Here is an 18,212-nt window from a genome sequence, read left to right as displayed (position 1 = left end):
GTTCTTTGGCATTTTTGCCAAGGTGTTTGACCATATGACCAAAGATAAGATCATTACCAGGGGATTTATTAGGTGCAGTTTTCTCGATTGATGAATTTAGTTCACTTAGTGTAAATTCTTCGGAGAAGATGTCATTAGTTTGGTATATTCTTGCTTGTTTCAGCATTTTACTTGTGAGTTTATTGAGGGGCTTGTCCTCTCTGTTATACTGAAGTTTGGAGTTGTTTGAATAGGTTTTTGCCAGTGTGTTTGCAATTTCTTGATCTGTAATAGCTTGTTTCCCAGCATTTATGATGAAGTTTGTTTTCTGTTGGTTCTCTTTTTTGATATTGTCTAGGATTCTAATAATGTTCCAGTGTTGGCTGTCTTTTCTTGGATCCAGGTTACTGCAATGTTCCGCCCATTTCTCTTGTTTGCACTTCCAAATTTCCTGCTCTATTTTGTGTGTTATGTCCATTAATTTCTTTCTGTAATCATCAGTTTTATTAATTCTGAATTGTTCATTGATATTGTCTCTTTCTGTAATCATTGAATCAATATTGTGATCTTTCCAGTATGGTATCCAGGTGTTTTTCCGCTGGCCTCTTGGTATTGTTGCTTTGGCAGCTTTACTGATGTGTGAAGTAAGGATTTGTAATTTTCTGTCGAGGTTTCCAGAGACAGGTTCATCTTGACAGAGGCTCTCCAAGGTTTGAGTAAACCTTGTCCAGTCGGCTTTTCTGAAGTTCCACGTCCTTTTGGTTTGCTGTTCTTGTTCAATCTTGAAGTTTAGTGTTGTTATTATGGGTCTGTGGTCACTGATGGCATTTCCCAGAATTTTCCATTGTGCACTTGATGCAATACTATAATTAATGGCTATGATGTCAATAGCAGATTCAGTTCCCGTAGTTTTAGAAAGATAGGTGCTCTGTCCATTGTTAATTGTTGTGAGTTCCAAATCTGTAAAGAGGTCTTCCAATTGTTGACCTTTATGGTCTAAATTGGGGGAGCCCCACGTTGGGCTTTTTGCATTTAGGTCACCAAGTATAATGGTTGCATCAGTTAGAGAATCGCTTAGCTTTTCAATGATGTCTGTATCAATATTTGTATTATCAGGATGGTAGACGTTTGTGATTGAAATAGAATGGTTTGGTAGATGTATTTCAACAGCTTGAGCTTCCGTTGAACTGTCAGTATTTAAATATTGATTTAGGGTGATTTCTTTGAATTTGATTTCTGGGGTCTTCAAAAGGATAGCAAGCCCGCCACCTGTTCTTTCTTCTCTATCCTTCCTAAGAACTGTGTATCCTTTGATGTTGAAGTTCAAATTTTTATTTAGTTTTGTTTCTTGTAGACAAGCTATATGGATATTATTTTTATAAAGCATGTATTTGAGTTCATCCATTTTTCTCTGAGTAATGTTGATATTGAGTTGCAAAATGATAATATGAGTCCTCGTAGCATATTTATCATCAGGAGCCCGGACTGCAACCCCAGACGCGTCGGCTTCCCCGGACGCAGTAGCATTGGTTGAAAACTTTTTATGACTCTTCATTAGAAAATGGGCGCCGTTGCCACGTTAGTCACCTTGAAATCGGACCATAAGAAATTTGGTCAAGAGCTTCAAGGATCCAGGGGGGGGGGGGCCGCGAGGAGGTGTGGTCGGACTTCCCCTCCCACACACACAACAAATTAATTCTGCTATAACGGTAGCTACCTTCTACAAATCTGCCCGCAAGCCAGATCGTTTGCCTGAAGACTTCATGAACTTGATCAGAGACAAAAACAGAGCTAGGAAAAGATTCCGTAACACGTGTGCACCACAAGATAAAACAGCTCTATACAGGATAAATGGGGCAGTAAGAGATGCACTTAAAACTCATAGAAATCAAGTCTGGGATAAACAGTTATCCTCGATCTCACCTATTGATCACTCTATCTGGGGTTACTGAGAACCATCAGAAAAAAAAACAGTTTCCCCCTCCCCCATAACCTCAACCTAGCGCTTAGTTCACACAGATGTAGATAAGACAGAAGCTATACTAGAGAATCTAGAGGAGCAGTGCAAACCTTCTTATAACAACTTAGATTTCAATCACCTGTACAAAATCCACAGAGAGGTCAGACACGCATTAAATCTCCCAGATACCAGCGCTGACCATATTGCACCCACATCACCTGTTCAATTATATGATATTGTTAAAAAAACTTAAGAACAATAAAGCTCCTGGACCAGACGGCATCTCAAAGAGGGTGATCAAGCTGCTTCCTCGAAAAGCTGTAGTGCACCTGACCAGTATAATAAATGCAATTTTAAGATTTCACTATTTTCCTTCCGCCTGGAAAGTGGCTGATGTAATTTCTATACATAAGCCAGGCAAAGACCCACTCTTACCGCGCAAAATTATCGTCCAATCAGTCTCATCTCCAATCTGGGTAAGGTTGCGGAGAAGGTCATCCTCTCACGATTCCAATCCTCAGTAAATGACCTAAACATCCTCTCTAAAGAACAGTTTGGTTTCCGGCAACACCATAGTACTACCCAGCAAATCCACAGAACTGTCGAATACATCACTACCAGCTACAACTGGCGCCAGTGCACAGGAGCTGTTTTCCTAGACCTATCCAAGGCATTTGACAAAATCTGGCATTTTGGTCACCTTCACAAACTTATCTCAGCTGGTACCTCACTACAAATGGTTCATTTAATCCATTCATATCTTCAGAATAGATCACTGCAAGTCAAAATCAACGGTTCTACATCGGCCCAGCGCCGTATCTTTGCTGGAGTGCCGCAGGGAACTCTACTGGCTCCATTGCTGTTTTCTGTATACATGTCGGACATCCCGCACAATCCGATGTCTTCCATTTTGGCCCTGCATGCAGATGATACAGCAATACTAACTAGATCTCTCCGACCCCATTTCATTACTAGAAAAGCTTCAAGAAAATCTTCTGAAGCTGGAGGGTTGGTTCTCCAAATGGAGATTGGAAGTCAACACCCAGAAAAGCTCAGCCGTTCTTTTCTCAAAAAAGGCCAATGTCTCCTGTAGGAGATGTGTTACTATTCAATACTAAAATTCCCTGGCAGACAGAAACAAATTACCTGGGTGTAATTCTCGACAAAAAGCTATCTTTCAATCAGCACACCAAGTCTGCGTGCGCAAAGGCATCTAAAGCAACAGAATCAAATTACAACTATACCAGATGACGATTCGTCCCATGATCACCTATGCTTCTCCAGCCTGGAGCCACGCCTCTAATACTAACATTATCAAGATACAACGAGTGCAAAACAAGTGCTTGAGAATGATTCTGAACGCCCCGTGGTATGTTAGAAACAATCAACTTCATAGAGATACTAACATTACCTATATTTTCTCTTTTCTACAATCTTTAGCATTCAAGTTTTTCCTAAAGACGTCCACACACCCAAACGATTTGGTTCAGCAAGCTGCAGCATACGAGGCAACGGACATATTCAAATATAGAAGACCAAAAGCTATATTAGTTTCCTATAGCGATTCATAATCTCCATGCCTATTCAGGGCGAGCAAACTGCTCATAAATTTTACCCTCACTGTACCACAACAGATAGCGGGGAATATGAAAAGCATCTTGCTTCACCCCTAAAGACATAAATGTCAAATATCATGGTTTATTAATAGATAAACACAACATAATAGCATAATGAATATCCCAATGACGGCCTGCTTATGTTACCTAGATGGCAATATCCTTCTTTCCTTCTTCGCCTTAAGGAGATAGAACAGAAAATAACAATTTCCATGTGGTGGAGTATACAGAATTTAATGATAATATCGAATTTGCGAGGTTATTCTTAAAACTCTTTTGCCTTTTTCTAAGCGGAAATGGTTCGTTCTTTTTCCAATGCATACGCTTGTCTTCTGTTTTTTTTTCGTAGTTATTTATTGTTTTGCCATTTAGCTGCTTTTCACATCATTATTAGATTCGTTTTTTTTGTTTCGCATATAACTGCACTGTTGATCGAAATGTATTATCTATAATGTCTGTGAGATTATCTAAATTTTGATTTTGTCGGACCACTGTAGTGGCAAAATTAGCAGAAACGAGTACATAAAAATAAATAAACCAAGAACAGTAAGTTCAATTACACAGTAAGTGTAATGAATGAGGACTATATAAGAATGTAATTTCCCTCCGATTTCAAGAATGCAACGACTCATCCATACATGTGTTTTTCCTGTCAGTTTTGCTTTAAATTGATAGCAGTGTTATATCTCACCACAATACCTGCTAATAATATAATATCGAATTCCTTCATATTATGTAATTTATGCTCTCCATTCACTCCCATGTTATTCGTACACTAGAAACAAATCTATCAAAACTAAGCACCTAAATTAAGACACTGTCATTATCATTAATACAGTATACTCTTCCATTACCAGGACTTAAAATCTGTTTTTATGGCTTGAAGTTTAAGATGTGTGTGTGTGTGTGTGTGTGTGTGTGTGTGTGTGTGTGTGTGTGTGTGTGTGTGTGTGTGTGTGTGTGTGTGTGTGTGTGTGTGTGTGTGTGTGTGTGTCCTTTAATGTCACTTTCTAAATTACTTTATGAAATTGTGAAATTACACTCTTGTGACTTCACATTTTCATGGATTCTTTGCATATTGGGAGCGCTGTAGAAAAATTCCAATAGGCGTACATCTCTTTATCCCCCCCCTCCCAAAGTTCTTTATCTGGATCTTATTTCTACCTCTAGTAAATGGAGCAACTGCAACTTCTAATTTTCCGTATTATAAATGGCAATTTAAGATCTTTAGAATCGATGTGTCTTATGTGGTCTCCATTTAGAGCTATTAGTCCTCAATTTTCAAATAGATGTCTTTATAAATAGAGACTTGAGACGGATCTGTGATGAAATAAAATATATATAATACAGATTTTTGCAAGATAAGAAAAAAAAAAACATAAAATAAATAATATATATTTACTCAACAATTCCCATTAACAATCGATTTCCGATCGACTGCAGATATTCACATCATCTGATGAGTATCCGTTCAAAACGATTGGAAACGTCCTTAAAGAGTTATAAACAGAGTTGCAAATTTGTGTCCCTTTTGAAGGCATGGGGAGATGATTTTCGCCAAAAAAAAAAAAAAGATTTATTACCAAAATTCGCCGATAGGGGAAATTTTGGCGCTTGCTGAGCCGAAAACAATCGGATAATTACATTAAAGGCAGATAAAATGGAATAATAACATTTCGACGGTGTAAGCGACAGCCGTGTCACTTATTCCAACTGGATGTGTGGCCCGTTACAATGATAATAATAATTAAACTAAAACAACAACTTGCGAGAGACACAGAAATTAATGTAGTGATTGAACTCACAGGAAATAATGTTTTATTCATCCGAAGCAGGGGCCCCTGGACCACATACACGATTTTCAATGTGCTGACTTTTCTTGTGTACAACAAATTGCATCCGGTGTGCGACTTGCTCTACAGCTGAGCGTAAGGAGTCGGATTGGATGTTCATAACAGCCCGTTTTATGTTCTCCTTCAAGACATACAAGTTGGGAACGCTACCAACATACACAACGGATTTCAAATACCCCACAGCCAAAAGTAAAGCACGCTGAGGCAAGGTAGGACTCATATTGAGCACAATTTGTCTCATTCGAATAACTGCCTGAACGTTCCCAATCCCTTTTTAAGTGGAATTGGTGGCACTGCTGTCACGTAGACACAGTAAAATGTGCATAATCCTTTTTACCTGCGTTTACTGCAAATATTTGACAGCTTTCGGCTCTGCCAGCGCCGAAATTTCCCCTATCGGCGACTCTTGGTATTATTATCTTTTTTTTTTTTTTTTTTGCGGAAATCATCTTTCCATGCCTTCAAAAGTCTCAATATAAATTTGGTCTCATTCCGTTTATTGGTTTTAGCTACAGATGCCTCTAAAGAGGGAAAGTTATTTTATGGCAACTACATTCATCTCGTGACGTCGAGTGTCTTAATATAATCTTATATAAATCGAATATCATCATGATGGGTTGACACAAAGCCTAAATCCGAGCTTTTCAGTGAAATGTAACTCATTTGTACTTAAAATTTTATGGTCAAAATAATTCCACGTGTGAATTGTAATATTTTTTACCCGTTATCTTCAACGCATTCCGGCTAATATCCCCATGTTCCTTCCTGTTTTCGGGATAAGATTTACTGGTTTCGATAATCACTAATTTCAGTACAGTGGCACTGTTGAGTTATGGGAATCATATAATAAAGCTCTAATTTCGTATTACATTATAAGATTTTTTTTCTCGATTTGGTTCAGTGTTACTTTACATAATTCAAATATATAACAGAATGATTCAATTCTAGAATAGCTGGTACCGTCCACTTTTTGTTTCATTGCTGTCATCAACAGAACTGTAATAATCAAAGAATTTATTATTTATTTTTAGGAATGGGAATATCTTTTATATTTATTTTTTCTCAATACTTTTACTTGATCTTTTGTTATTATGATACTCAACAGTAGTAGTTAATCTTCTGTGGCTTTAAATAAATACCAAATGAAATGAATTTAAAAAAAAAAACATCAACAAATTTTTTTTTTTTTTTTTGAGCTCTCCGTTAAGATCATAATAAAATTATTCTAAAAAGTAAAAGGTGTATTAAGGTGTTAAAGTTTCGTTTTTTTTATTTGGTAAAATGATTTAAATAATTTCATGTTTTTAAGTATTTTAAAAGATGGAACTTTTATAAAGAAAACGTGACATATTTAGTTTAAACATAATTACTATTTTTTAAACGATTTCTTGTTTTATTAGGCACAGCACTTGTTACTGACGTGCATCATAATCCACAAAATAACACCAACTGAAGGTTGTAAACCTATCGTATAATAATTAGTACAGTAATAGGCTAGAGGTTAGATAATCGCTCATCTACTCTAAAGATCAAACATGACCTTTTTTAAGTCACGTCGGACCTCCATTAAGGAAGAACGTGTCATTTGTCATCCACAGACATCCATACCCAGTGGGATTCGAATCGACAGCCTGTTGGGAGAACGGAGAATCTATCCGCTAGACAAACCTGGAAAACAAATTATGTCGTCAAAGTGACAACTTTTTTCGGATAGATGGCGTTACAAATATTTACATGCAAGAGTCTACATTGAGATTATCAGTAACTTATTATCACGGTTGGGCAACATCATGTGATAATAGTAATTATATTTAATTTAGTAGTAAGTTCATTAATTTCAGCATTTTCTGTTAATATGTTTGAATTTTATAAAAATTATTTATATTTATTTTGTTTTTATTTAGTTCATTTATTTTATTATTTATAAAATAAAATATAAAAATACATACAAACCATTTTTGTAATATCATACTCTATTAGAAAAATAAACTTGCAATTTGCATTCTCTGCCGAATGCCCTTGATACAAGACATCCAAAACTAACTTGATAATCGATAATATTCCAAAATCATACAAATTCCATATATAAGCAGATAACTTCAATCTGCTTGACTATGTTAAGTACTTAATAGTAACATGGTCGTGACACAGATGGCCAATATACGTTTAGAACTTAAAGGGGTTGTTCGCATATATGAACAACACATTAATATAGTGTTAGATATTGAGAGAAATGACAGGTAAGATGCTAAATCTGCCAAAACGTGGATCTCTCCTACTCCTCGCCTCAATAATGAAAAAAAAAAAAAAAAAAAAAAATTCCGAAACTAGTCAAAGCAGATTTCAACAACTACAAAATGTCGAATGAGGTGGTTCTGATCAGTGTTCAACATTTCCAAGTCCCATTAATCTCCTTCATTCTTGGAACTGACTTTTGAACTTCAAGTTTGTAGGCCAGCCCTCTACGCCGTAAGAGAATCTAAAGATTCCTCGAGAGTCGCTTCAAGTCTTAAGAGTGAAACATGCAGAGTCTCATGCTTAATTCAGCAGAAAGGTAATCTTGTGAGAGCTTTTCAAGCATGTCGTCGTATTTCACGCGCCAGGATTTGGCGGAAAGTAAGATTTACTTTATTCATTTACTTGACTTTTATCTCTCTCGTGGATGTGTTGAGATAAGACTAATTTACATATGCCCATGTTCCTTAATGATCCGACTCTGTATAAAAAGAACTTTTTTTTAGCCAAGTCAAAAGTTTCTTTCTTGCTCTCTTCAAGATTTTTTTCTTTAATTGGACTGAATATTTATATTCAATAATTAGGATAATTTTAGGTTACTTAGATTATTTTTTACACTATTCATTTCTACTAGAAAGGTCTGCTTAATTGAGTGTATTAAACTGACGCTATCTGAGTAGAAGAAACCAAATTAAAACTTGTGCCATGGCAGGAGAACAATTTTGTAGCTTTCTTCGTAATATTTCTTTTAAGAACACAATATAATCCAAGTAAGTTTGAAAAATTCTAACATGTTGCATCGCTGTTTAGCATATTGTTTGTTGCTATTTCTTTTAATTTTTTTAATTTTGTAATTGTTTTCCAATTACAACTCTGTTCGATTACAAAAGAAATGAAGAAATTATGAAAGAATTAAACCAGGAATCAGTAATAGAAAAAAAAAAATTAAAAATATAAGTATAAATGGATGGAACACGTTGAAAGAATGAAAACAGAAAGATTACCAAAACAAGCCTTAAATTACAAACCATTAGGAAAAAGAAAACCAGGACATCCTCTTAAGAGATTCAACGATGACTTCTAAGGCCGGAACCTCTTAAGAGGACGTCCTCGTTTTCTTTTCCCTAGTGGTTTGTAATTTAAGGCTTGTTTTCATTCTTTCAACGTTTTTATTGATACCCACATGTGAAAAATTGAAGCTATCCCAAGCATTTTTTTTCCTGTTGTTTACACAATTTTTAATATTCCTTATTTGTATTCCTTAGCATATTCTTCCTCTTTTTTGGGACTTTTCCTTTTGAGTGAAAAGTCAAAGAACAGTTTTAACCAATAGCTAATACGGATTCAATGATACCGCTTTCTTTCCTATTTTACCATCTTACCATCTCTTTTTTCTTCTCCTGACTCTCAGGAGGCCACTAATAAGAGACTAACTCACAATAACACACACTTATGACCAAACCAGAACTGTGTTCGGTCGAGATAACTACTTGCACCCGTCTTGGCATTGACTACTAGACGACGAAATATGTCTTGAAGTATTCTAGATCAACTAGACAGAATGGCGTCCCTGAGGTCAGTGATCGAGCTAGCCATTAACGTCAACCGGCTGATGTTTCGTTTCACATGAACTCAGAAATGATCGATGAGATTCAAAATGAGAAGAATCAGTCGGCCAGCGGAGCAAACGAAATGCTTCCGCAATGGAATCCTAGTAACTTGTCTTCTTGGAAAAGTAGAGTTTCATTGAGCTACATTGTCACCAAGTAAAGCAATACCTAGTCCGGAACAATCCCCAGTTAAGAATCAGTGGTGAAGATGTGTTTAGTAGGGATGGATGAATGGAACTCAGTGATGTTCATGAGAATAGCCTTCATACCACGATACTTCTACCACCGGCCTGTTGTTGGCCAACCATGCAGTCTAGTAGGGTGGTCATAATGTTTTCGCTTACAAGTATGTGCCCGTGCATATTACAATTAAATGGTAAACTCAAGCAGAATTAGCAAAGCCAGTATGGTCGGAATTTGTGAATCAATTTATATGGAATAAGAGAGAAAGTAGTCAAAACGCAAAACTAGCTGCACATAAGAGAGTGTTCAAACCAATTGCGACTTATGGATGTGACAACACTGGATTAGGAATAGAACACGTGCTCAAAGACTGGAGATCAAAGATATGAGATTTCTGAGAAAGATTAGAGGCATGAACAGATGGCAGAATCAAAGGGTGCATATCATGTATTCGAGGAGGATGATATAAACGTATTTATATTTACATGAGTATCTGATATTAGTCTCCTATGCTTTCGAAAAAAGTGATTGTATTTATATGCTAATTAGGAAAAACACTATTTTCACGAAGTCACAGTCATACCCCCCCCCTCTCTCTCTTTCACACACACACACACACACACACACACACACACACACACACACACACACACACACACACACACACACACACACACACACACATTATATAAATATATGAACAAATACAAGCTAAGATACTATCATCTGTAATTGGTATAGGAAGGCTTGAAAATTTTGTGTTTCAGTCCTTAGTAGGATGGCTTGGCTAACAAACAATCACAGGAGGATATCTGAATAAATTACAATGAGTATAGTATGATTCTGAATTCAGAATGTATCTAATAATCGAGCCCTACACCAGAGCTTCGCTGAAAGGCTGTCCTTGCTCTTATAATTAATATCGAAGAAAAAAAGAGCTTGATCTTGGTGAATAAACAATTAGAAAGGAGAAATATCCCTTTACTCATCAAGCAGGTAAATTAATATGGCATAACAGATTTGTTTCAAAACAGGACGCTGTACTGGTCAGTCTATCCTTTGAGTTCACTCAAGTCATGTTGTCACAGCCATTGCAATTTTAATATGATGTTAATACTAAACTTGATGTGATCCATAAAATCATCGTAGCGTGAGCAATACAATTTCTTTATATTGGCATTCTGAACAGTTTTGATCAGAATGCCCATATAAACTTGGGTGTTATTTTCGGGCCCCTACCACAACGAGCCTTGTCAAAAACACGAGGAACATTCGCACAGTTTTCTAAGAGTGCTATGGGACAACAGTAAGGCCTCAGTGAAGCGTAAGCTTTTGATTAACAGAAGTTACTGTACCCATTTCGGTTTATACAGCACAGACAGTCTAGTCAGTAGAATATAAGCAGCTGAAATAAATGTTTTCAATTTATGGATGGGAACTCCTGTTTCTTCCTGCATGCATAAAACGTGCAAGTATTATCCGTATAATCTTTGAAACATAGTGTATAATATCCACGTGATGTGCATGCATACGTATGTGAAACTCTAAAGGTATGCCATCATTTTCATAAACATTCGTAAACGTCAGATTGCATGCAAGTGTCATCACTCACGGAACTAGATGCAGAACATCCAACGGTGAGTTAAGTACCCCTTTATATTCTTGTGTAGCTCATCATTCTTGACTATTGTATAAAGCAGTATACTTTAGTTCACACACACACACACACAAGGATTCCATCATGGCGGAGAAATGGGAGATAGAAAGTCATGAATGAGCATTACAAACGATACTTTCAAGTAATTATGGATTAAACAGATGTGTGAACGTTTTTCGTATAGAATTTGATCGCAATGCCCTTATTGAAATGAAATTCGATACGAACCTGTTTGTAATACATTATATTTCATTTAGTGTTTTCTCTTTCTTTATAAAGACAGCCATTAATGAAAACCTTATCATGATCGTAAATTATAAGCGATTAATCAGTTTCGAAAAAATTTCCAATCTCATTTCACTTTTGTCAAAGTTTTCTGTTTAATAACAATTGGTTTATTTGGATTTTTCAGCAACGTTCAAATCTAAGGCCATACGGTGTGCATTTTGTTTTTCTGTCATTCTTAATTCAGTATAGCGTGCATTAATGTAACAAGTTGCAGAGTGCCCATAAATTACTTTAGATATTCAAACAAAAAATTAAACTCCAAACAAGTTTTTAACAGAAAAAAATGCACTCGTTTGATTTTAATTTTATCTCAAATAATCCACTCTGTGTTTTACTAAATAATAAGAGCACTCAGAAATTCCATTTTTTTCATAAGTGTAATTTGAGATTTATTTACTTTTGTTTTTAATTGTAAACAAAAAACACTAAAACGCTGGTTTTGCTTATTCTGGAGGGGGTGGGGCTAAAGATTGCGAGGCTTTTTTCAGCTATGTTAAACTTGAACAATTACTATGTGAAGTGGCTAAATTTATTAATGTCTTCCAGACTAATATTTGAACGATGGATTGTAATGAGATGAGAATTCTTAAAATAAATTCAGAATCCACAGAAGCACTCGTAAAAGTTTCAGATGCTAACACTCAAGAGAAAACTTCTGACATTCGTTTCAAATGTTGCTAAATTCTGCAATGCGAAGGAGACAAGGGCTAGATAACTTAGCTGGCCCAGTTTAGGGGATGGCTCTACGAAAATTATAAAGGGATTCCCCAAAAATATTAATATTTTGAGAGACGAAAAATCCTTAAGAGCTGTTTCCCATTGAGAGTTTACTTGTTATTATCTCAGTCGGTAATAACGAGTTATAATTAAGTTTCTATGAAGTCAAGTTATTGAAAGGTAATTTGGCCTAATACATAAAAGAAGAATATAATATGCACCACGCATAAAGCGTTTCCCAAGAATCCACCATACCAGGTCCATCTAAGGATCTACAGATCCGTCAATGATATTTTTAAACCATTATATTCTAGACATTCTTGTTCATTGCTAAAAGTGACGTTTGGCTTATGTGCAGCTATCTTTCCATCGAAAAGGAGACATTGAAGCGCTTTATGGTGTCCAAATACAAACCTTGAACATCTGTAGAGCTTTTTGAACTCCAAGTTGAATATTTCCACACCATACTTCCAATCATCCTTTGTTCACTTAGAATTAGTGTCCTCACATTTCCAGCAATTTAAGGTTGATTTTGGATGACCTTCACATCACGAATGGATAGGCCACTGATGTGACATCCTACGATAGCACATTTTTTTCGAGGTTTTATGTATTATTCACGTACCACTCAGAGAATATATATGCACAATCGACTTTAGCGGAATATATCTATACAGCAAATCAGATGCTATAAGAATATTCATATCAGCACGTTCCATTCTAAAATCGGGTTCAAACCCTAGTATAGAAACTTAACCGATGACGTTTAATTTTTTAATTCCCAAATAACATGATCGAAGTATACATTTTAAAATAAACTACTTTTTTCTTATGATTTTCACTTAATTTAGTGAAATTGGTTATTCGAAAGATCAGGGGACTTAAGTCAAATAGGTGTGAAAGAGAATCCTTCAGCGTAAGAACAAGTTCTAACATTGGATTCAACAGTTTTCGGAAATGGTCTATTCTTCCGACTGAAGAATCAGTTGTCTTCAACACCAAGTAGAGATGTTGGCGGAAGTTACGAGCTGCACGGACAGGAAAGCAGTATTAGAGAAAGTTCATAATCTAGGGTCAAAAATCGATGTTTCCTGGCTTTCGCAAAAACCCACTTGCTCTATATTGTTTCCTTTCAAACTACCCCTGTTTTTGAAGAAGGAGACTGAAGGATTAGCCAAAAGATAAATGGATAGTCGCAATGTTCAATATTATTTATTTCATTGTAAATAATATTTGTAGATAAACATTTAAATAAAAACATTTTAATAATTTAATAAAATATGCGTAAATTAAACTGCTTAAGTAATTGACATCAATTTCAAGTCACACGCACACGCGGTCGTTAATTCACCTCATCCTAGACTACTACTAGAGTTATAAATGTAGTAACGCGACCTTTTAAAAGCAAATAATTCTATCAAGACATTAATTTATGGTTGATCAACATCTTTTGACACTGCTGCTCCAGTAAATCAGCCTGATATTAAAATAAAATAAAAAACTGGGGAACATTTTCAACAAAACCTAAATAAGTATTACATGTGTCAGACTAAACTCTGAATATTAGGCAATAAACACTTCGAAATAGTACATAATAATATTCTGGAGGACGAATTATATTTATTCCTGAAGAAAAATAATTTATTTTTGTCTAGTATAAATATGATGTAGTAAGTGGAATATGCAAAGCGGGATACGTTCTACTAGTATATCTCTAGTAATAATTATTTCGGATGAACATTGCGTATCCATCCACAAATTAGAGAGGTGAAGAGCATATAAAGCTGTTTGTAACATTTACTGAATCAAATACACAAAATATCTGTTGACATTTTCAAATATAATTCTAATCGGTATTTGCATGTAATCTGCATCATTTCTCTCTAGCACCTCTTCAAGTTACAATGGAACCCCATCAGCTGATCGTGCTCACAGGAGAATCGGCAACGCTCACGTGTAGTCTTAGCGGATACCCTATAGATTCCATACTTTGGATGAAAGACATTCGCCACCTAGCAGAAGACGGAAGAGTCCAATTCTTGGCTCCGAATGTACTGCATATACCAGTTGTGTGGAAACAAGATCAAGGAATGTACCAGTGTTTTGTATACAGTGCCGGCAGGACAGAACAAACATCTGCACAGTTAACTGTAGGAGGTAAGTCTGGAAGATTACGTGCATGTTATTGGAATTATTTAACATGAGGCATCGCAGTCTAATTCTTCGTGTTGTTTTATTCGCCATCTAGATGTCGGTCCCGTCATACACGAGGTCTTCAGTGAAAGAACTCTGCGTCCCAATGTGGCCGTCTCAATCAAATGTGTCGCATCCGGACATCCTTTGCCCGTAATTACTTGGGATGTCGATGGCAATTCTCTTCCTCTGGATGGTCGTTTTTTTATTGGGGACCTGCTGACTCCTCAGGGAAGAGTAGTGAGTTACTTAAATATTTCTCACATACTGACTCAAGATGGGGGACTTTATCAGTGTGTCGTGAGCAATTCTGTGGCCAGCGTCTCGCACAGCGCGAGGATCAATGTGTTTGGGCCGCCCTCTATCCGTCCTATGTACAACGTGTCAGTCATTGAAGGTCATTCTCTTATTGTCCATTGTCCTGTGAGAGGCTATCCGTTAGAAGCTATAACTTGGGAAAAAGGTAAGATTGTCACTACGTGTATGCATGCTATATATATATATAGAGAGAGAGATCCTCTGTCTTATTTCCCAAAATGGAATAGACGGAGTTTCTTTAGCGCAACCTTTTTAAATTTACTATATTTTTTTCATAATAGCCAGATTCTAAACAGTGAATATTTAAGGAGTGCATAAGAGAATTGGCTTGCCTTGTTGGTCGATGTTCTCATGTGTAGTTGTTTCAGAAGAAATGGGAATTATAAATTTAATTTTTGGACGTTTAAACATTGTGATGCGAAGTGTGCGGGGGGGGGGATTATTTATGGTAGCATAACCTTAAGCTTTTCGTAGTTTTTACATTTATTGCTTGGAGCATAAATGAAATGAAATCTATCCTTTAAATCTGGCTAAGCCAAATGAACGATAAGGTAACTTCTTTCTCTCTTTACTAAATTTAAAAATTCAATATTTGCGTAAGCAATCCTAAAACGCTTTGTTTGCTTTCAGCAAACAAAGTATTGAAATACAGTATTGAAAACAGATTTTACTGTAAGTAACTGTATTTTTTAAGATAATCCCACCCACAAAAGGTTGCAAACCTATAGTATGTTAGTACCGGGGGTGGGTTAAAGGTTAAAGAATTCAGCAATCCTGCTCTAGCACAGAAACGCAGACTATATATTCTAATTTTAAGCCACTTCTTCAGACTTCCAATAACCAGGATGTTATATTCTAATTTTAAGCCACTTCTTCAGACTTCCAATAACCAGGATGTTACCTCGAGCAAGATATTTAAATTCATTACCAGCTAAAAACTCAAACATTCCAGCCACAATAGGATCTGAATAATCTTCTTCATATTTGATTTAGGTTCTTATAAATTCCAAACTTTCATTCCCAGGGTTTGCAGTGGTAATAATTTCAATCAAGAAAATCTTGTTACTTCATGCCAAATGCGACGGATCACTGGGCCTTATTTGGCCATTGTTTACTCAGGTTGCATAATTCACAATATAAGATCATGTTCAATAGAGATAGCGGTTGTAATATGACTTAATTTTAAACTGTAAACCTATAAAGCAATCCTGATAAAAATAATAAAGTCGAAAAGCCATAAAATCAGTTTAATATAAACTGAAGAAAGATGTATGAACTAAAATAAGATTTATTTCATTGTGTTTCGATATGAATAATAAATTAAAATGAGACAGACTAAGCCCATGCTGACAGAAATGGCTGGTTGACAGATTTTGTATAATAGCGAGCAAAGAGGCAGTGAATTTTTCTCCGTCTGATTACAGAGTAAAAATTTGAAAAGGCATTTTTAAAATGTTTTCAAAATGAAATGTTTTTTCAAAAGGATATAAGAAAGCCTTAGTACATACTTATTAACATCGTGTAATTAGTAATTACGTAATCAGCCATGTATCAGTGTTATTTGCTTTTATCACACCTTCCTGTATGCAGCTGTTCGTCGTAATGGCAGATAAATATAATCCCTTGTATGAAACTGGAAACAAATCACCACCATCTTCGCTAACGAATGTTTCGTATGGAAGTTGTCAGGCCAGGATTACCAATAATATAATTTATGCATGTGTTGTATTTACGTCTCATTGTTGTCTGACACGTTTAATTGGACCAAGATGAGCCGATGATATGGCAAATTCCACCGCCATCTATAATTCAAGCAGCAAGCTATTATTCGTTCTTCAATTTAAATTCATATAAGTAAGAAAATTTGACTAGACTTGAAACACAACGTATCAAGTTATCGGAAGAATGTTTTAAGAATTCAGATTTCTAGTGTTCGAGGAACCGTCATCTAGTGGGTGTCGTCCCCCCTCCCTCTTGGTAATATTTACAATGCCTGGAATCTAAATACAAGAGAAATTAGACACCATCATCACTGACGCATAATAGTGTTAATACGTTTTAATTCAGAATTATCACAATCTCCTACATGTTACATCTTCTCTCCTTTTCACAAATGATATCAACGTTATGCCTCCTAAAATGGTCTTTAGAAGCAATTTTAAAGGCAAGTTCATATTTTATTTTGTAAATTCTACTTTCTGACTATCCTCTATCGGGATTTAAATTAAGCATCCCCATCAGCGGTCCTCCTTCATTAAACCGTGTTATAATCATACATACCTGACCGAGTCCATTCTGAATCCCATCTCATCGAATTAGCCCCTTTCTGCCGATAAATTTATCCCACACGGTCGATAAATGAACAACTATTCTACTCTTAAAGGTCTTCTTAAGATCCAATTTCCTGCTATTATTACCATAATTAGAACTTATTATCGAACCCTGGCAATACACCAATCAAGCCTGCGCCGTTCACCTTAATTCCACCGCTAAATGATGTTCCTAAATCGATCTTCGCATGCATTAGCTTATCGTGGTTCAAATCCGTCTGTTCTAATATTACTACTTCGCATATGTTTACAAGGGCTTAATTTTAATACTCTTCATTAAGTTGAATAAAATATAATGCAGAAAAATGTTATGAAATACTTACGCATCTTCTGTCTCAGTGAATTTTATTATATTAAAATCTCTAGATTTAATTTTGAGATTTTCTAGCTAAAATAATATTTAGCATCAGAAATTTTGGATATTGATCAAAGCATTTTTTGATCTCTATTTAGATTTTTTCTGAGAAAATAAAAAAATAAATAATACACCTTTTGTATAATATAATATAACCTCTATATTATTTCACTGAAAAATAAAAAGGAACCCAAATAATAAAGATGTATTTAATATTATTATGCTTGACTTGATATAAAAATTTCTTTCCTTCGTGATTTAAGATTATGCATAAACAGTGCGATCTTTCGAAACCAATCCGACTGAAGAAGATTGTTATTCGATATTCCCGTAGTGTATCTGTAAAACCCGTGTTTTCCGGGAGGGGAAACCTTTCATCTTCGTATGAGACCTGATAACTTGCTTTCATCTGAACAGCTCTGATAAATGTTCTTCGCGTCCTAAAGCGGGGGGGGTTCGAAACCACTTGTGCTACGGAGGCTCCGATATACAAATACCAAAATATTAATCTTTTTCACTTTATATAAGAAAGAAATAAACATGTATACTCTATTCGAACTAAATCCTGGATTTCAGGTCATGTGACAGTGATATTTATGTGCGATACCGCCAAACTAATTATATTTGAACAAATACTCGTAGAATGCTAAGAAAAATTTGACAAGCATTACCATGGTGAAGTCTTCTCTGCTTATTCTTACAGCATAAAAATCTTTACCAGTATTCGAGTAAAGCTGAAATAATTAAATGGCTTTGCTTAATCTATTCAGAATTTCATGTTTGTGTTTTAAGTTGAACAAACAACAAAATCTTCGTTTGCTGAATATTTCAAAACGTGAGTTTGTAATACGTGGAATTAGAATCTACACATAAAGAGAAATTCGAAGATGCTTACTTCATAAGAATCCTGTATTGTTC

At 35.6% G+C, this 18,212-nt stretch overlaps 1 protein-coding gene across 1 annotated transcript in view; it reads left to right on the top strand.

Annotated features, from left to right (window-relative positions):
• Window positions 1–18,212, top strand: part of LOC150094811 (cell adhesion molecule Dscam1-like) — a gene marked incomplete at its 5' end in the record, with an annotated part of 713,296 nt that overhangs the window by 601,356 nt on the left and 93,728 nt on the right. Inside the window, 2 exons of the mRNA XM_090411118.1 lie at window positions 13,986–14,255; window positions 14,347–14,754. Of these exons, the coding sequence (XP_090267244.1) occupies window positions 13,986–14,255; window positions 14,347–14,754 (678 nt within the window). The remainder of the gene's footprint in view (window positions 1–13,985; window positions 14,256–14,346; window positions 14,755–18,212) is intronic.

This window comes from Typopeltis vanoorti, chromosome 21, assembly GCF_054136105.1.
Source record: "Typopeltis vanoorti isolate ZY-2024b chromosome 21, IOZ_Tvanoo_1.0, whole genome shotgun sequence".
In the NCBI taxonomy this organism is placed as follows: Eukaryota; Metazoa; Arthropoda; class Arachnida; order Uropygi; family Thelyphonidae; genus Typopeltis; species Typopeltis vanoorti.
Note: the sequence above shows the minus strand (reverse complement) of the source record. Positions and strands in the feature narration are given on the sequence as shown.